The sequence below is a fragment of the Heterocephalus glaber genome, unplaced genomic scaffold (genome assembly GCF_053883595.1).
Source record: "Heterocephalus glaber isolate CG9 unplaced genomic scaffold, H.glaber_assembly_v1.0 deba00001509, whole genome shotgun sequence".
Classification (NCBI taxonomy): Eukaryota; Metazoa; Chordata; class Mammalia; order Rodentia; family Bathyergidae; genus Heterocephalus; species Heterocephalus glaber.
The window spans coordinates 1,385,321-1,405,205 of NW_028258325.1; the positions used below are offsets into that span (position 1 = coordinate 1,385,321).

General features: G+C 41.5%; 1 protein-coding gene across 6 annotated transcripts in view; it reads right to left on the reverse strand.

The window, feature by feature from the left end:
- Poln (DNA polymerase nu) overlaps positions 1 to 19,885 on the reverse strand; it is a 147,337-nt gene that overhangs the window by 114,148 nt on the left and 13,304 nt on the right. For 5 of the 6 annotated variants that reach the window (XM_021260401.2, XM_021260400.2, XM_087187780.1 and 2 more), the window contains 3 exons: positions 19,639 to 19,783; positions 4,292 to 4,371; positions 1,896 to 2,384 (listed from right to left, as the gene is read on the reverse strand). In XM_021260401.2, the coding sequence (XP_021116060.2) occupies positions 1,896 to 2,384; positions 4,292 to 4,371; positions 19,639 to 19,777 (708 nt within the window). In that variant the 5' untranslated portion in view covers positions 19,778 to 19,783. Of the gene's footprint in view, positions 1 to 1,895; positions 2,385 to 4,291; positions 4,372 to 19,638; positions 19,784 to 19,885 lie in introns of those variants that run through there. The other variant, XM_087187784.1, reaches the window with a different exon arrangement.

The window sequence follows — 19,885 nt, forward strand, 5'->3', positions numbered from 1 at the left end:
AGGAAGGAAGGAAGGAAGATGATGCTGACATAGGGTAGACACAAAGGTCAAGGGAAAGAATTCAATATCCAAAAATACATCCTTAGATTTACACTCAATTCATTTTTAATAAAAGTACTAAGAAAATTCAATAGGGAAAAGAGCCTTTTCAACAAATGATACTGGGCAGCTACCTGGATGGCCACATGCAAAGGTGAGTTTCTGCCCTGATCTCCTGCCCTGCACACTGTAACTTAGGGTGGGTCACTCATCTAAATGAGAGTGCCAAAACTATAAAACCCTTAGAAGAAAACCAAGAGGCAGACGCGATGGAGTATGCCTATAATCCTGGCATTCTGGGAGGCTGATGCAGGATGGTCACAGGCCTGGCAGCCCAGCCTGGGTAACTTAGCAACTTAGTGGGGCCCGGACTCAAAATAAAAAATATAAAAGAGGGCTGGGGATTTAGCTCAGTGGTTTCATTGCCTGTTGCGCAAGCGCAAGGACCCGAGTTCGATCCACGGTACCAAAACAAAACAAAACAAAACAAAAAAAAATATATATATAAAAGGACTGGGGATGCAGCTCAGTGCAAAAGCCCTAGGTTCAAATACCATAATAACAAAACAAAACAACAACAAAACAAGAATAAATCTTCATGACCTGGGATAGACAAAGCATTCTTAGATATAATAACAAAACCACAGGCAACAAAAATTTTAAAAACTAGAGTTCATTAGATTTAAAACATTTTATTCCTCAAAAGACACCATCAAGAAATTTTTTTGAAATGAGACATAGATTGGGTGAACTACAAATCATATATCTTATATTATTAAATCAGAATATATAAAGAACTCTCTTAGGTCCAAAATAAAACACAAATAAGCCAATTTTTTTTTTTTTTGTACCAGGGATCAAACTCGGGACCTTGTGCTTGCGAGGCAGGCAGCAGCACCACTGAGCTAAATCCCCGGCCTTAAATAAGCCAATTTTAAATGGGCCAAAAAAATTGAGTTTCACCAAAGATGATAGATGAAGGGCTAATAAGCACACAAAAAGATGTGCAATGTCATAGTTATTAGGTTAGTGTATTTTTTTTAAACAGGGCCCTCGCTCTCTAATTCAAGCTGGCCTTGAACTCAGAAGGTAGCCCAGGCTGACCTCAAACTCACAGCGAGCCTCCTGCCTCAGCCTCCCAAGTGCTTGAATTACAGGCCTGTGCCACCACACCCGGCAGGTTAATGTAATTTAAAAGAACAATGAAAGACCACTTTACACCCATTTAAATGGCTTAAAATAAAAAGAAAAGACAAATACATTCAATGAGTGGAAAGTTTGAAGCCCTGGTACAATACCGGTGGGATGACTATAAACTGGTGCACCCTTCTAGAAAGCAATTTGGCAGTTATCTAAAAAACTGATGGGAGGGGCCGGGGATTTAGCTCAGTGGTTCTGGCACCTGCCTTGCAAGCACAAGGTCCCGAGTTCAATCCCTGGTACCAAAAAACAAAAACAAAAACTGATGGGAACTATACAGCATCACTGACTCTCCACTGAAAGGAGGAGAAGACCTTAAAACTTATTCTAGCTCTCCTATCAAAAACAGACTAAGACGGCCAGGGATTTAGCTCAGTGGTTCTGATGCCTGTCTCTCAAGCACAAGGACCCGAGTTCAATCCCCGGTACCAAATAAATAAATTAATTAAATTAAATAAAAGATGGATCTTAAAAAAAGAAAAGAACAGACTAAGAAAAGAGGCTTCTTGGGCCAGGGATGTAGCTCAGTTGCACAGTGCCTGCCTGGCAAGCACGAGGTCCTGAGTTTAATCCCTGGTACCAAAAAAACAAAAAAAAAAAAAGGAAAAGAGGCTTCTTTTATGGATCCAAAGCAAAAACCAGCACTGTTTACTAACCTGGTCAGCTCTTAGCTGTGTGGAACCATCCTTATACATCAGGGTCACTACCAGGGCTGCCGTCTGCTTGAGTGCTTCTGTCAGTTGGCTTTTTGCCAAATCATCCAAATACCTAATATCACAAATGTGTCCTGAGTCCCCAGAGGTTAGGTAGGCTTCAACCTTGTTAGCCTCCTCTTCTGATGCCAAGTGCTTACTTGCTTTCTCTGACAAATTGCCATACGTAACACATTTTCTTTTAAGATTCATGCTTTCCTTATTTTCCTTGTTTGTAATTTCCTTTAGGAAATGCTTTCTCTTATTCTCTGTTCTCTGTAGAACTGAAGCTTCTTCATTATACTGTGGAATCAAATAGCTGGAAAGAGCCAAAGGGCTGATGCTCTTCTGCTTTTGGTCAGCAGACAGCTGACCTCTGAGCCTGGCCCTGGAGGACTGAGGGGAGAGCCTGATAGAGCCTCTTGATGCTTGGCTTGTTAAAGATTTAGGATTCTGCAGAGAAGTGGAAACAATTTCATTGAAACATGGATTCGTAAGACAGACCTGCAAACCAAACTAATTTCTGGTAAAACTTGGAAAAGATAATGTGAGAACACAAGCTTCACATTATTTATGACTGTACTCCCCCCCACCCTTATTTGTAACTAGGGATGGACCCCAAGGCCTTGTATGTGCTATGCAAGTGCTCTACACATCTACACCAGCTTAGGACCACACTTTCCAGTGAAACTATAGTGTCTTCTAGAACAGTGACTTTTCTCTACCATGGGAAGTGTGCACATCTGAGTCCCAGGGCTGGCGTAGGCAGGAGCTCAACATGCCTCCATTGGCCCCTGGCTATGAGAGGTCCCAGGGATGGAGGATGTTGTGTCTGTGCATAAGAGAGAGGATTAATAACTTACAACTTGCAAGTAAAGGCCAGTTATAGAGAAAATGAGATCACCAAAACTATTTAAAAATATGTTAATCTACTTATTAATTAAAAAAATAGCTCAGCAGTGATCTTCTTTCTCATTCCAGCAGTGTACAATATACCTTGATAGATCCACAAACTAAATACCCGATGGGGAAAAAGCACCCCTATCCATCATCATAAGATTCACTTACAATAACATTTTATTTTTAACAACTATGTGTTCATATTAATTTAAAATAATTTTTAAAGAAAATATTTCAACACTTGGTCATGTGTCATGGAAATTTTTAAACTTACATTCATTTTTATTGCAGAGAAATTATATGGTTTTCAAGAACAAATTTTCAACCATAAAATTATATTAATTAAAAATTCTGTGGAGTATACAAGAAAAGGAGTTCAATGAGGAAAAGAAAAAGAAAAAAAAAGATTTCAGTCTGTTGAAGATCTTGTTCATGTATTTTTTTAAGGGGATGATTGTGGCTATCACATTCATAGGGGACATAGTTCAAATGTCAATATTAACAAGATACCAGAAAGCATGTCCCTTGCAACTTTTGCAGAATGATTTTTTTTTTTTTGGTACCGGGGATCGAACTTGGGTCCTTACGCTTGCGAGGCAGGTAGCAGAACCACTGAGCTAAATACCCGGCCCCCTTGCAACTTTTAAAACTTGTCATATTTTAAGCAACTTTAATATATGTCAGGAAGTACATGTTTTTTCAAAATTGCAGAGCTGAATAATCATCCTAGCATACCAAGTGATAGGTCCTATTATTATGCCTATTCTGCTACAGGGAATTTAAGTTTGAATTAAGTTAGGACAGGACCTGAGCACAAATAGTTTGCTCTAGAGTCCATTCACTTAACCCCTAGACTGCCTCCACCACTGTTTCATATATAAGTTCTTTTTATTTTTTTTGTACTGGGAATCGAACTCAGGATGTGCTTGCCAGGCAGGCGCGGTGCCACTGAGCTACATCTGGGCCTCATATATAAGGTCTTTAATGACAGGACCTCTTCTCTTTCCCCTCTAGGCCAAAGTGCTTAACTCGTCCACTGTGGGCTTTGTACCACTTCTGCTTATTTCCACCACTCCCAAGTCCCCTTAACCTGAAAAATGTCCTCAGCATCCCTCCCCCACACTCTAAAAGTGGACTCTTCCGTCTGGCTAACTCCTGGTCACCCATTGGACCTCAGCTCAGGTACAACTTCCATACTTCAGAAAGACACCCCGACCTGCTGTCCCCGCCACCCAGACAAGCACACGGGAACAGTACAGAGTGGGTGGGTGGGTCAGCCACCCTTCCTGCACTACTGGGCACTCTAAGCCCCTCCTGTCCCAGGACTTGGCACGGTCCCAGTGGAGGTCCGCGTGCTCGTGCTCCCTTCCCTCCGCCCCAGAGACTCCACGTGTGCTCTTGGGGAACAGACAGCCGTATGCACGCTGGCTGGCATATTATCCACATCTGCAGTGGCTTACCCTTCCTTCCAGAGATCGGTCTCTCCCGCCTTCCAGTAGCACTGAATACCTAGCACTGGATTTGTTGGTCACATCTACAGCTTTAGAAAAACAAAAACGAAATATAAAGCATTAAAGAAAGTTTGAAATATAAATCATACAATTAGTAGACATTGAAAATAGCTGGCATAATCATATTCTTTGCATGCATTTTTCTTAAAATAAATTTTATTGTAATAAAATTCACAATCATATATTACCATTATAATAACTAATCATGTGAAATATTTTCAAATCTATGTAAATATGAAATGTTTATTAAAAATAATTACTTGGCATTTGCATTGGAATGCTTGATTTTGAAAACCCAAAGTCTACATTTTACAGGAACTTTGAAAGTTTAAAGGTTCAAGGATTTTTCTCTTCTCTTTGGTGCTGTGGATGAAACCCAGGACCTGATAAATGCTAGGCAAGGGCTCTGCCTCCAAGCTCCCCCACCAGCATTGAGGAAGCTCTTAAACTCAATAATATTGCAGAGGAAGAGTCAGTAAAACATCATTAATGCAAACATCTAACTTAGATTTTGTTTTAATTTTCGGAGGCCTAGCCTGAACACTAAGTGGTAGAACAAGGGTTCCACTCAAAGCAGAATGACTTGGGTGTCTGTGTGCTTTGTTTTTGCTCTGTTTTGTTTTGTTAGTGTGGATTGAACCAGGGTCTTCTCACTGAGCTACATCCCCAGCTCTTTTTTATTTTAAGACAGCACCTTAGTAACTTCAAAGTGCATGTGAAAAACTAAATATCTGAAGATAACAAATGCTGGCAAGGCTCCAGGACAAAAGGAACCCTTCCTCATTATTGGTGGGAATGTAAACTAGAACAACCAATATGGAAATCAGTATGAAGATTCTTCAAGAAACTAAAACTAGAAATTCCATTTGACTCAGCTCTTCTCCTTCTGGGTGTCTTCCCGAAAGAGCTAAAGCCATCATATCATAGTGATCCATGCACACCCATGGTATAGAGGCTCAATTCAGAATAACTAAATCTTAGAAGTGGCCTATATGTCCATCAACAGCTGAACAGATAAAGAAAATGTGATATCCATACAAAATGGGGTACTACTCTGCCATAAAGATAAATTTGAGTCATTTGTAGGAAAATGAAGGCACCATGAGACCATAATGTTAAGTGAAATAAATCAGACATACAAGCTTAGATATTGTATGATTTCACTTAATATGAAAAACCTAAATTATAAATAAAGAACAAAGTAAAAGATGATAGGAAGTAGAGAGATAGATCTTTCTCAAATGGGAAAGGGATCAAGAGATGGGGGAGGGAGTGGGATGGAGAGGAGGGAAAGGTGTTATGTACATGTACTGATTCCACACAAGGAATATAAATATTAATTTTACTACAAATACGTACTCAAAAAAATTAAAAGCAGATAGACAAGGAATGTAAATTTAAAAATAAAAGACTTGCCTTGCCAGATTATCAGGATACACATAAAGCTACTGTAATCAAATCTACATGGTATATGAATAGGAATATATGAAAAGACCTCTAGAACAGAATAGACAATTCAGAAACTGATCCCAGAACTTGTGATAACTTCATAAATAACAAAGATAGCATTTCAGCTCAATAGAAAAGGACAAACTAATAAATAGAGTGGGGAAATAAATAAATAAATAGAGTGGGTACAACCATAACCAAAGCATTTGGAAATCTATTTGAAACAAAAATGACAATGACACAGGGCTAATTCCTAAATTATACAACAATCTCTTATATATTGACAAGAAAAGAAAAATAACTCAATAGAAAATAAGCCAAGTATAGGAAGGCAATACATAAAATAGCAAACCCCAAGAGCAAACAAACATAATACAGAAACTCACTAGTAGTTAAGGAAATGTGAATTAAAACCATGTCCACATAAGGACAGTTTGGTGAACAACAGACAGCATATAGGACAGTAGTCCTTATAAGATATCACCTGGTGATATCACAGCTGTCCTAGTTTATGTAAAAACATTTTATAATGTTCACACAATGAAGAAATCACCCACGAAGGCAAATCTCAGAATGTGTCCCTGCCATGAAGTGACACATGGCTGGAGATAAAGGGGAAGAGGGGGTCTTATGCATTGCTGGTAAAAATGTGAATATTTAGCATCCTGATTGAAATTAAAAATCCAAACACTGCTGTTAGGAACTGAGAGGAGAAATGATCCAAAGTGAGAATATAATGGGCTTCCAGGAATGCTACCAGTGTTCTCTTTCCTAATTAAGGGAGTAGGCTGTGAAATTTGGATGAATAAACTTAAAGATACGTGAGTTTATCTATATGATGGGAGGCTGAGAGAGAAAGGGAGGGAGAAAGAACCTCAACAAAAATCAGAGATATGAAACCCATCGGTCATTTAACAAAACAAACATGTTAGCTAACTACTTCGTACATATATATGCAACGGTAAAATAGGTTTAAAACAAATGTTTACAGCAGTGTTCCTCATATGTCAAAAGGGTGAAAACAAAATAGACCTCAATCAAGAGGAAAGCTGAACAAATAATGTGACATTCGCATGATAAACCACAGAGCCATTAAAAAGAATGAACTACAGCTGTATCCATGGACTGAACATCATGACTCCATTCTTTAGAACAATAACCAAGTCTCCCCATTTATGTACATGAAAACGTTACCCATGTACCCTGGCATGGGTCAAGTCCCCTGGAAGGCTGTCTCTGTAACAGAGGTTCACACTGGTTTGCAATTAAGGAATGGAGGAGGCAGGGCCAGACCAATAAAGGAACTGGCTAAGACACAGTCCCTTCAGGACCTCTCTGGGCTGAGCCTGGCCCTACACAGGGTCCCCAGGAGGTCAGGAGAGCTGGGCCTTTATACTCAAGCACCAATCAGTCCTTGGATTCATTGCTCTTGGGGAAAGGAATGTACTGTTGGGCACAGGAGCTCTGTGGCTGGGAGGGTCACCAGGAGAGGCTGTCCCAGTGGCTCCTAATGGGAAAGCTGGGCACCCACAGCACTCACTGAGGTCCACACTACACTGTTCAGACAGCAATTGGAGGATCTGGTGGCCTCTTCTTTAGAAAAGGAAGTTGATGGGATGAACCATGTCTTATGGCTGCAGCTAGTCTCAGGTTGAAATGACACCCATCTCCCTCCACTCCCACCTAAGGTCCCCTTACCTGGCTTAGCACCTCTGCTGATCTAGATGGCTCTGGATCGAGTGACCCAAAGCCTCATTTCTGAAAGGTAAGGTCTGCTCATTGTGCCTTTCTCTGGCCATGCTGCCAGTCTTTGCCATTAAATTTGGGAAGGGAGGTGACCAATCATATGTCCTGGGTCCTACCTTGGCCGTGCTAGGTAGTAGCAACTGTACCTCCTCCTACACCCAGGGCTGATCACCCTGCCAGGATGGAGACTGCACTCCTTGCCTGCCAGTCTCTCAGCACAAGGAGACTGGAATGTGCTTGAAATCCAATGGGCTTTTCCTGTGCTCCTGTGGAAAGTTTCCCTCCGAGAGTCCAACTTCTAGACCTGCAGAACCCAGAGGGGTGTGTGGGAACACACATGTCCTAAGTGGCTACTGGGAGTGATAACATCCACCTTTCAGCTCCCAGGCCTGTTTATCACATGCTGGGGACACAGCACCAGTAACAGTCGAAGGAAGACTGTACACTGCACCTTGGGGCTGCTGCCCCTCTGCAGGGTGCCAGCCCCAAGCTGTGCCTCCACAGGCCATTCTGCTGCTCTGTGGAGTAGCACTGTCTGGGCGTGCAGCTGGGAGAGAGCAGCGGGAGGCCTGTCTGTGCCACTGCCATGTGCCCACTGCAGCAGCCTCAGCTCTGTGGATCCTGCATCGGTTGATTAAGTGTTCCAGGAGCCTTGGGGTATGGAGCCAACAAGGTAGTGTGAATGGGAAAGGTGAACACACGCCTAGAACATGTGTCAATTCAATTAAAATGAATCACCCTGGAGTGGGGTGCAGGGGGGCACAGCTGTAGTCTCACCTATTTGAGAGGCTAAAGTGGGACGATATCTTGAGCCCACAAGTTCAAAACCCCATCTCAAAAAAAAAGTACATTTCAGGGCATAAGATGGTTCAGCATTGTCAATCTGCCACCAAAGCATGGTGCCACTCGGCCTTTGGTCTCTGTTGGAAGTTTGGATGTTCAGCAGAGAAAAAGTTAAATTGGCTCTGGTGAGCAGGAACGTCATGGTGCTGAGGCCATGCACAGCCTCTACCTCTCCCCCAGGGCTACTCTGCTGAAGAGTAACCATGTGTCAGGGCTGGAACAGCACGGGCAGAGGCTGGTAGGTGTCAGCTGGCCCTGTCACTCTGTTCACCTTGTTTTTTGGTGTTTCCTGTGTGGTAGATGCCCCTGGGTAGGAAATACTTCATGCCCATTCCATAGGTCCACCTGCCTTGCCTCAAGATCTTGTGCCAGATCTTCTGATCTTTATATTCCACATCCCTGGTCAACCCATCAAGCCACTTGCCATTCCACACAGGTCCAAATGTTTCCCAACCCTGGAGCCTTTCCTCTTTCCGTATAGAGTGGATGTTCAAAGAGACTTCTGGCCATGTTTTACCACTAGATTTCCCCTCAACATTGTCTTCTGGAGCTATGGTGGGCCTGCAACCAGTTTTTGGCTTGCACCACATACTGAGCCAACCCATTGTAAACCAGGCTCAACCCTTTCCCTTCTCTACCAGCTGTTCTTAATACTGTCTCCCTCCTTATAAGAGGTAGCAGTGCCAACACTAAGGATGTCATGGGGGTCTGGATCACCTGTTCAGGCAGCCTGGCTGTGCCTGATTGCCTGTTTGTACCAAACACCACATGAACAAGTTCCAATTTATAATTGATAACTGCATGCCCTCCTCTTGGTGGTCTGACAGGACCTGCCCATGCCGGGACGTTCTGGCTTCATGGTCACTTAATGTCCTCATGGTCTTTATAGTCCATCTCAGTCAGGGGCCAGAGACATGGTAGGAGGCTCTTGCTCTTTTTTAAGTTTTCAGAAAATTTGTAATTCCTTATTGGAGATGTTACTGTCTTGCTCCAGGTTCATGGGAGTCTGTATTCTGTTTCTCCTGTTGAGACCTTGCTAAAAACATCACTTGGCATCTTCTTCCACCTCTAACGCCATGGGTGTCCACATGGTTGGGCTGTTTGCTTTATTTACTGAAACTCTTATAGCGCTTTCCTACTTTGGGCTGTACAAGAAGCTGGTGACTTTCAGTATTGGGTTGGAACAGTATTCCCAAACATGGAAGATGTTGCCTCCACTCCCCAAGTCCATAGATGCCCATCAAATGCTGTGCTTCTTAGCAATGGAAGGTGAAAAAATGCAGTAATTTGTCTTTCACTTGCTAGGGAATATCCTACATCACAACTCAAATCACTGAATTCACATAAACTTCACTTGTGGTGGGCCCCTGAATCTTTCTAGGATTCATCCCCCACTTGTTAAGACAGCCAGAGCTCTAATGAGCTTGCTATTTCTTGTTCATGCTGTCTGCCTGATACAATGTCATCACAAGAGTGGGTCCACTTGATAATAGACCCGGAGCAAGGTGCAAGTTTATCCATCCTGAGTGTGAACTATTTCTGATTTTCCTTTCTGATACAGATGGAAAAGAGTATATTCACCAGATCAATAACTGATATCACACACCTGAGACCTTGTGAGTTGCATGTACTGATCCCAGCCCAGTGCTGGTGAAGGTTCTACAACTTGGTTAAGTTTGTGTTGACCACCACCATGGCTCAGGATCTAGCTGACTTGTCAGTACTTCTGAATTAAATGGAAATATGTCAGGGACTGCTCCCTCCTCTGAATCCTTTGGGTCTTTAAGGATGGCACTAACTTCTGCCAATCCTCCTGGGTTGTTATATTATTTTTTATTTATTATCCTGTCTGGGAAAGCAGATTCAGCCATGAACTTGGGCAAGGGGCTGGTATCTAGGATTCTTCCCATTCCAAATAACATTTGGGGACTTTGGGAGGGCTCCTAGGTGGACTGCCAGTAGATCCATCATGAGTCACATCATCAGGATCCCTCCCAAGGTTCCATTTCCTCCCCAAGTCCCCAAGTCTTTTTTTTATATATATATATTAATTGGTACATTTTAGGTATACAATACATTTACATTTATCATTGGGTGTTTGTACCTGAACATGATGTATCTTAGTTCTTATTTTTTTCCCCATTACCTATGCACCCTTCACCCCCACCACCTTTCCCTATTTACGTACTTCATTTCCATTTTTTTTTCTTTCTCATAATTTTTCCTTTCCTTTCTTCCCTTTCCCCTTCCCCTCCCACCACCCCTCCACCTTTGGACCTTTTCCTATTTCAAATTATCAATTATTTGTTTTAATCATTTTCATCCTTATTTATACTTTGTTTCTCACACTAGAGATACTATTCCGTATTTACACCTGTGTGTCCTATTTATTTCACTTAAGAGTATGGCCTCAATATGCATCCATTTAGCTATAAATGACTCTAGTTTCTCATTCTTTATGGCTGAGTAGTACTCCATTTTATTAAAAAACCACATCTTCTTTATCCAGTTTCCAGTTGATGGGCACTTGGGCTGTTTCCAAAACTTAGCTATTACAAACTGTGTCACTATAAACATAGATGCACATATATCACTGTGGTATGATTCTTTTAATTCTTTGGGGAAGATACCCAGCAGAGGGATAGCTGGGTCAAATGGGATCTTGAGTCCTAGTTCTTTGAAGTATCTCCATACGGATTTCCACAGTGGTTGCACCAGTCTGCACTCCCACCAACAATGGAGAAGGGTTCCTTTCTCTCCACACCCCCGCCAACATTTGTTCTTGGTTGATTTCTTGATAGCAGCCATTCTTTGTGGGGTGAGGTGGAATCTCAAGTGTTGTTTTCATCTGCATCTCTCGAATGACCAGTGATGTTCAACATTTTTTCATATATTTATTTGCTGTTTTTACTTCTTTGTCTGAGAAATGTCTGTTCATTTCAGATGCCCATTTTTGAACTGGGTCTTTGAATTTGGGGGGGTCTGATTTTTTTCAATTCTTTGTATATTCTAGATAGTAGACCTTTGTCTGAGGTACAGCTGCTAAAAATTTCTTCCCATATTGTAGGTTGTCTCTTACCTCTGTTGGTAGTTTCTCTTGCAGTGAAGAAGCTTTTTAGTAAGATGAGATTCCAGTTGTTGATTCTTTGTGTTAGCTCCCGTGCTACTAAAGTTTTGTTCATTGTCTTTTCTTATGCCAATGTCATTGAGAGTTCTACCTAACTTATCTTCCAGCAAGTTTACTGTTTCTGTCTTGATATTTAGCTCTTTAATTCACTTCAATCTTAGTTTAGTGCACGGTGATAGGTATGGGTCTAGTTTTAATCTTTGCCAGGTTGAAATCCAGTTTTTCCAACACCATTTATTGAACAGGCTATCTTTTCTCCAATGAGGCCAATTGGCTCCTTTGTCAAAGATGAGGTGGCTGAGTATGTCTGGAGTTGTTTCAAGTCCCCAAGTCTTGACTGCAACAGAGGGACCATGATGACACTTCAGGTCTCCTGGTATCAATGTTATATTGGGGCCTGTGACTGACTGTTCTAAAGTTCTTAAGTATTTCCCCTTCCCAATGTAGGAGTCACAGTAAATAGTCATAGGTTCCCCCTAGGGGAAAGACAAGGGTAGCAACTCTTGCCTATAGTGTTGCACGGTCCTTCCACCCCAGGTACCTGGCTTCCTTCAGTCACTCTATGGGAATTGTGGCTACCTGCCTTCCGACAGGCACCACCACCTAGCCTCCACTTCAAAATCCCATCAAGCTCACTGCTATCAGGGAGCGTCTCCTGTCCTCAGCCTGGTCACAGACGACAGGCACCACTGGGATTCTCAGGGAAGCTGGTGCCCCTCTCCCCACCATCCAGAGTATTCTTTACTGCTTGGCACACTGAGGGGTCTTCTTTCAGGACACTGCTATTTGCTGTTTCCAAGCCCTACAGAACACAGCCACTCTACCACGCCCACCCCTCTGGGTTTTTTACCATCTTTTACCATCTGCTAGGCAGTTCTAACATCTCTATTTCACTCAGTGTGAACCATTTCCTGCAAGGTACCAAGAGCCATCCGAGCAGTATGTGAGCACCATGTCTTGGGATCGTTTTTAGGCTTCCCAAGGAGCACTTCCCCATTGGTAAGCTCTCCCTTACCAGCTGTAGTTGTACCTGTCCTCTCCCAAGCCCTGCTTATACATGCCAGTGAGATTCTGTAGCATCTTTGGGGCAGTCTCTTTTGTCCCTAGGCCAGTTATCAATTTATTTCCTCTCATCTACAAATTCAACCCTCATTGCACTGCTTGTCATATTACAGCTGGCCTAAACACCTGGTATGATGCTCAGCTTTGTCAGCAGAGGGTGCTGAAGGGACACTGGCATAGGAAAGACACTACATGGGTCCTGTGCTTGCCTTTCTTCCTCCTGCAGCTATGGCCAGTGCACTGGACACCCAGCAACATGGCTGCTGACCGCTTCCCAGATGGCTCTCCAGCATGTGCTGGTAGATCCTCGAAGCAGTTTCCCAAGTTCTGTGGGCACACAAGGCAGTCACACCCCATGATGGGTTCCTGGTGCTAGGCTGTCTGCGGCACCTCAGCATACTTCTGGGCCACCCAGTAGGTTACTTACAACTACACCTTCTTTGATAAGGACTGACTCTCACCCTGGGAGGGATGACTTTTAAATCTGCCCCTTTCCTCAGTACTCCACGTCAGCCCTGGGGGAGGAGGCTGTGCCCCATGTGTGCTATGATGGATCCTTTAGAGTTTTCCTTACTCTTTGCTGGCTTATCCCATCACTAGTTAATAACGCTTTAAACATTTCTTGTTCAAATTACTATATGGTTTGTCCCTTAACAGGCCCAGTACTGCTTGGCCAGGTTATGCTTCAACTTGACGATCAGGCAAAGAGGTGACAGCAAGAAAGAAAAAACTGTACTGTACATATGGTTTCACGGTTTCATATAATGATATATGTGTGCCCTATGTATATAAAATGCTTTTAAGAAAAATGTGGGGCCGGGATTTAGCTCAGTGGTTTCGCTGCCTGCTGCACAAGCGCAAAGACTCAAGTTCGAGCTCCGGTACCAAAAAAGAAGAAGAAAAATGTGGGATTACAGACTTTGGTTTTTGTTTAAAAACAAATTTTCACTATGTATGGGGTGCAAGCCAGTAATCCCAGTACTTGGGAGGCTGAGGCAGGAAAATAGCCATGAGTTTGAGGCCAGCCTGGGTTATATAGTGAGTTCAAGGCCAGCCTGAACTACATAGCAAGACCCTGTCTCAAAAAAACCCCAACCAAAACCACACGTTCCCTAAACTATTACAAAATAAACAGGAAGCATGTCTTAACCTTCCAAAACAGAAGCTCCTGCATCACTTTTAAATGGGGGGGGGGGCAGTAGGAAGGGCACTCTCCTTTAACAGGAGTGACCACTTCTGCAGATCCCAGAAGTATGTTGGACTCAATCCAGAGGTTCCCATTCTACGCATCTCAGGGTTGGATCCCTCTTCCTGACCGAGGCCATGACCTGAGGTAGCACACTGCCAGGGCTGAGACATCAACCTTTTCTGGAGCTCAGGACTATCTCTGGACTGGGCTGGGAGTGGTTTCTTTACAGGTTGCGAAGTAAGCCCTCAGGCTGTCACATTTACCCTTCGGTCACTGGCCTCACTCTTTTTCTGAAGGCCACTGGGTTCCACTGTTTTAAACTGCCTGTACTTCTCAAATGCACAGCACTTTCCTGGTCAGTGCAGTTGCTTTCGCTGGTACACGCTACACCTGCCCATCTCCAACCAGTCTGAACTCCACAGCTACCATCTGCACCCTATCTATAATTGGTGAAGTCACTAGCGCCAGCCTACTGAGGGCAACCCAACTCCAAACCCCATGTCTACTTTCTCAGGGCATTCTTGGTACCAGCTGGAACAGATCGAGGACCCTGGGAATCAGACTGACATTTGCCAGCGGAAAGTTTACTGGGGAGCGCTCCTGGGGAAAGGACTAAGCCAGGGGAAGCTGAAATGTGATGCTGTGATATGCTGCAACAAAACCTTAGCCAATGGCACTGAAGGGGGGGATCTGGACGGCACAGACACGGACAGAGGCACAGATACACTATAATTATCATCAGGGGAAGAAAGGAGCAGAAACATAAAAAGCACAAACTGAGTTAACATGGGTTAAAAATAAGGGGGAGGGCTCAATAAGCAAGAAAAAGCCTGAATTGAACTAGAAAACCCTTTGTCAACTTTTATAAAATGACATGTATGTGGATAAGTATGTAAAAATGTTTAAGAAAAATCCAGGAATGGACTTCAAGGTTTTTTTTTTCAGTGCTATGGATGGAACCCAAGGCCTTGTACATAGTAGGAAAGTGCTCTATCACTGAGCTACACCTTCAGCCCTATACTTCACTTTTTGTTAAAAACAAAACAAACAAAAAAACCACCTTTTCCTAAAGTGTTATAAACAAAGAGACCTCCCCTAAAATGTTGAAGAAAGTATTTACAAGACAAAAAAATAGTAAAATCCTTCATGTGTTCTGTTTGTAGAAAGCTCTTAAAAATCAGAAAGAGCTGAATTCTCAGGTCAGCCCAGCTAAGGTGGCATGTGAAATGAGCCCGACATTTTACCCTACCTTCTACGAGCTCAAAATGCACCACAAGTCAGAGCATCATACAAACAACCAAGTACCTGTACTTCAGTCTGTTCTGTAAACTGGGCTCCCCATCAATCAAATGTACAAACAGACTCTTTGTAATATAGCACTGTGATAACGAAGGAAGCATGATTGCAGCAGAACCTTGTAAAACACTATGATTTCAACACTCAAGAGCTGTGAGCAAAGGAGAAACGGGTAAACAGAGGATAGAGACTGAAAAGTGCCATGCATCTGGAAGTCACAGTCAAATCTGAATAGGACAGAAAGAAAGATGGAAAATACAACTAAAATGGGCAGGCTGGAGGCAGATCATGATATAGAAGCACACAGGGATGTTTCTAGAAATAAATTTTGCAGAGGGCAACTATAAGAAATGAGTTGACTAGTAATGATGCAGAGAAAGACCAAAGTGGCAGTAAACAAGGCAAGATGCAGTCAGGAGGCTACTGCAAAAATCCACATGAGAAGGGAGGGCCAGCCTGCATAGAGACAGCAGCCGTGGGAAGACCTTGCAAGTTTTGGTAACTGCCTGGTATTTGGTAACTGATTGGCTAAAGGATTTCATATTTATTTGATAAACTCCTGATTAGAATGAATATAATAATAATGATAGATCTATTGTCATTTAGTTGTTTCTGTCTCAGAAATTGCAAAATATTTCTACTAGGTGGTGGCTAAAAGACAATCTTCACATTAATGAATTGGATTTTATTAATTTTTTTTCTGGTACCAGGGATCAAACTCAGGACCTTGCGCTTATGAGGCAGGCTGAACTAAATTCCCAGCCCAATGAATTGGATTTTAACAAACATCTTCAAAAGTCTTGGACTTTTATTAATTTGTAATATTTTTCTTTTGTGGTATTTGGGATTGACTTCGGGACTTCTCACTGAGCTACATCCCCAGCTTTTGAATGTACTTTTTATTTTGAAACAGGCTTTTACTAAGTTGGAAACTTTGCCCAGGCTGGAATTGAACTCATGATCCTCCTACCTTAGCCTCCATGAGTGCTAAGATCACAGGTGTGTGTCATCACATCCACCTTTATTCGTAAAGTTTAAAAAAATTTCAGTATTACTACAAAACACAATATTAGCCTCTAAGCTCCAAGAAGTTACAATGAAAAGGAATTCTAATGTGTAGAAATATTATTTCTACAAACACTGAGACAAAACTCAGAGTAATGTTCCAATAAATATGTGCTTATCATGGACACCATACTCTACACAGCACCTGGTCACCTGACAACCCTGAAAAATTCTCCTTCCCCACTATTTGCCAATGAGTTTTGACAGTACTGAACAAAAAAAATGACCACAAAAATTTAAGTCAGAAGAACTCAATTCTGTACATAGTGAAAGATACATGAATTAAAGCAAAAAGCTAAGCTACATTCATATAAGACCCAACAATACAATGGCTTAAAGAACAAAAAGCTTTTTTCTTTTCATGTTCTAAGAATGAAAGGTATCAGGTGGTGGTACAGCTGTTTCATGAAGCATGAGAGCCCCAGGATCCTTCTAGTGTGTTCCATAATTCTCTAGGTCAGTGTTATCATTTGTAGGGCAGGACAGGAGTCATTTCAGGTTTCATCTTCAAGCTTATCCTGGAAATGGCACACACCATTTGAGTTTACACCCTGCTGACAAGAATCTGGCCATTTGGGCACACCTGACTGAGCCATGTAGGGAAACTGTACCTCAGAAGAGAAGACTGGATTCCTGTGTTATAAACAAGCGATCTCCACCAAAAGTCTTCAGAACAACATAAAATGCCTGTGGTAACCATAAAAGTCAGGATAACAGTTACCTTAGAGCAGAGAGGGTTTGGGGAAATTGTGAGATGCTGGCAGTACTGGCTGTAGTTAATTGAATCTCATATAAATTTATTAAGGTGTATTTTAAGTTTCTGCAATTCTAATATTGTTTTCATGGCAAAGTTTTACAATAAAGCTTTATGCTTATTTCAAGAAGACAGAACAGTCCAGTCTTCACCAGATGTGTTTGGAGACAACAGTCAATCAAACAGATCATAAAATTAGATTTCAAAGTGTCACATTCCACAGGTTTAATGCTGCATGGTTTTACTTAAGTAAAAGCAAATATTCGTACTTTATTTCCATAATTTCTGAGGTTCAATTTTGATATTTATGTGGTAGGAAATGGGCTTATAGAAATGAATTTATAACATTTTTCTTATAAGAAATATGACATATGGGCCGGGGATTTAGCTCAGTGGTTCCGGCGCCTGCCTCACAAGTGCAAGGTCCCGAGTTCGATCTCCAGTACCAAAAAAAGAAAGAAATATGACATAACATCTCAGAGTGTGATAAGAACCTAGAAATTAAGTCTTTCAGTCCATCATCACTCACCAATAACCCATCAGCCATCTAACTTTAATTCAGATTCTTCCAGGAAAAAATTAAAGAGGCATGTGAAGTAGAAAGACTTTAAAATAGCCCTACAATCCCTGCCTCCTGGGGTTCTTGCCCTTGTGTAAACCCATTCACTGAGTGTGGGTGGGATTTACTGACTGGTTTCTAACCAAGAACAGTAAATTTGAAAGGATATGTGTGGCCATGTAAAAGACTAATATCCATCTGGCTAGGGAGACTCTCCTGCTGGCTTTGAAAAGGCAAACTGCCTGTGATAAGGACCACATGAAAAGCACCCGACGGTGGTTTCCAGCTAACAGCCAGGAAGAAATGGAGGCCTTCAGTGTGAGAACATACAAGGAGCTGAATTCTGCCAATACTCATGTGGGCATGGAAAACAATGCTTCCTCACTCAAACCTCAGATGAGACCTATCCCTAGCTGACACTTAGCCTGCAGTCTTGCGGAACACCCACTGAGGCATGCCCAGGCTCCTGACCCACAAAAACCATGCTACAATAAATGTGTTATTTGAAGCTAGTAACTTAGCAATACATAATATAGAATCCTTATGAAAATTCCACTATTTTTCTGAATCTAAGAACACATGGCCGAAAAGTAATACTTTGTTTTTTTCCATTATCATCTCAATAACAAAAGCCAGAACTTCAACAGGGTACTTCAGGGCATGACAAGAATTCATATGAGATGAGCTGACTACCATAAATTTTTTAATATTTCTACCAGAAGCCTTTCACTATTCCTATCAGTTACTGAAGGAAAGTACATTACTGCCTATGCCAAGTGCACAGTACGCTACTATTTTTAAATTTTTACAGAAAAAATACATAAGAAATGTCTGGATGTGGACTACTAGTCCTGGTTGTAACTGGTTGTGTTTTACAGGAGATAAAGAGGACTAGAAGAATATATAGTGTTTAGCTGGGAGTGGTGGAGTACATCTTTAATCCTAGCACTCTGGGAAGTTGAGGCAGAAGGATCAGAAGCTCAACCCCAGCCTGGGGAACTCAGTGAAATTTGTCTCAAAATTTAAAAAAATTAAAAAGGCTGGAGATGAAGTTCAGTATGAAGGCCCAGGGTTCAAGTCTCAGTAATGACTTTTCCTTTTTTTTTGGTACCGGGGATCAAACTCAGGTTCTTGTGCTTGCGAGGCAGGTGGCAGAACCACTAAGCTAAATGCCCGGCAAGTCTCAGTAATGGAAATAAATAAACAAGCAAACAAAATGTTTAAATAATTATCTTTTTATTATCTCTTATTTCTCATAAAACACTATAAATTGCTAGATATATAGTTCAGAAATTCTTACTGGCTTACTTGTGATTTCTACTGTGCCAAGACATACAAGCAACAGATGCTTGAGTGTGCAGATTGAGATGTTAAGTGCTACTATACTTAATGAAGAAACTGTGTTTATGACAGCTTCTGTGCTAATATTTGACAATGCTCTCAATTATTTCATCTCAATCTAATTACTTAGTATCTTTCTCATAACTTACTCTGTAGGAAAAGAATAAACCACAAATGACTGGTCCAGGCTTGCAAATTTATTTTTAAAAAGAAAAAACAACCTCCTTTGTGAGTAACAAAACAATCGCATACGTTATATTATAACACATATCATGAACACACATAGAGCAAATGGTCTTTGCCATCTAGAGTTTATGCATTTTTTTGACACTACAATACACATACTGCCAAAACCCTTCTCTTATGCACCACTCACAATAGCAAATACTATGTACAGGTTCAATGAACCAAGAGCTGAACAGGAAACATTATGAGAGCCCATCTATTTTTTTTTTTGGTACCAGGGACCAAACTCGGGTCCTTGCCCTTGTGCAGCAGGTGGCAAAACCACTGAGCTAAATCCCTGGCCTGAGCCCTTCTCTTTTAAAGATACTTAAATACTGTATTTAATCCAGATTTTAAGGAAATTTTTGACAAAAATTCCTGGAACAAGGAAGACGGTGCTTATTTTTAAAGCAATAAGGGTTAAGAGGTCATGAAATTTAGTGAGCATAAGCTCACCACTGAATGAGAATAAAGAAGGCAGGAACTAGGTTTCTTTCCTTTGTAGGCATGGAACTTCTGTATAAAATATAGAGTTCTATGGGATACTTTTGTTACATTTATATCACTTTCAATTATTAGTCTTAAGAATTATTAACATTCAAGATAATAAAAGACAGAAAGATTCATAAAAATTACTTACTCTTTGTACTCTCTCCCCAGTTCTTAGAATCCACTAAATCACCTGAATGCATAGCAGACATGATCTTCTGAGCAACACTGGACAGCGGTGTCTCACAGAGTTCAAAGCCTACACAAGCCTCATAATTTTCCATTTTCATAAAGTCCTAAATATAAGATTAACATAAGATACTTACATTGAGGCTTCAAAATAAGAAACTCAATTAAGTTACATATTTGAAAAATTTATGTGCTGACTTTCACTTAAA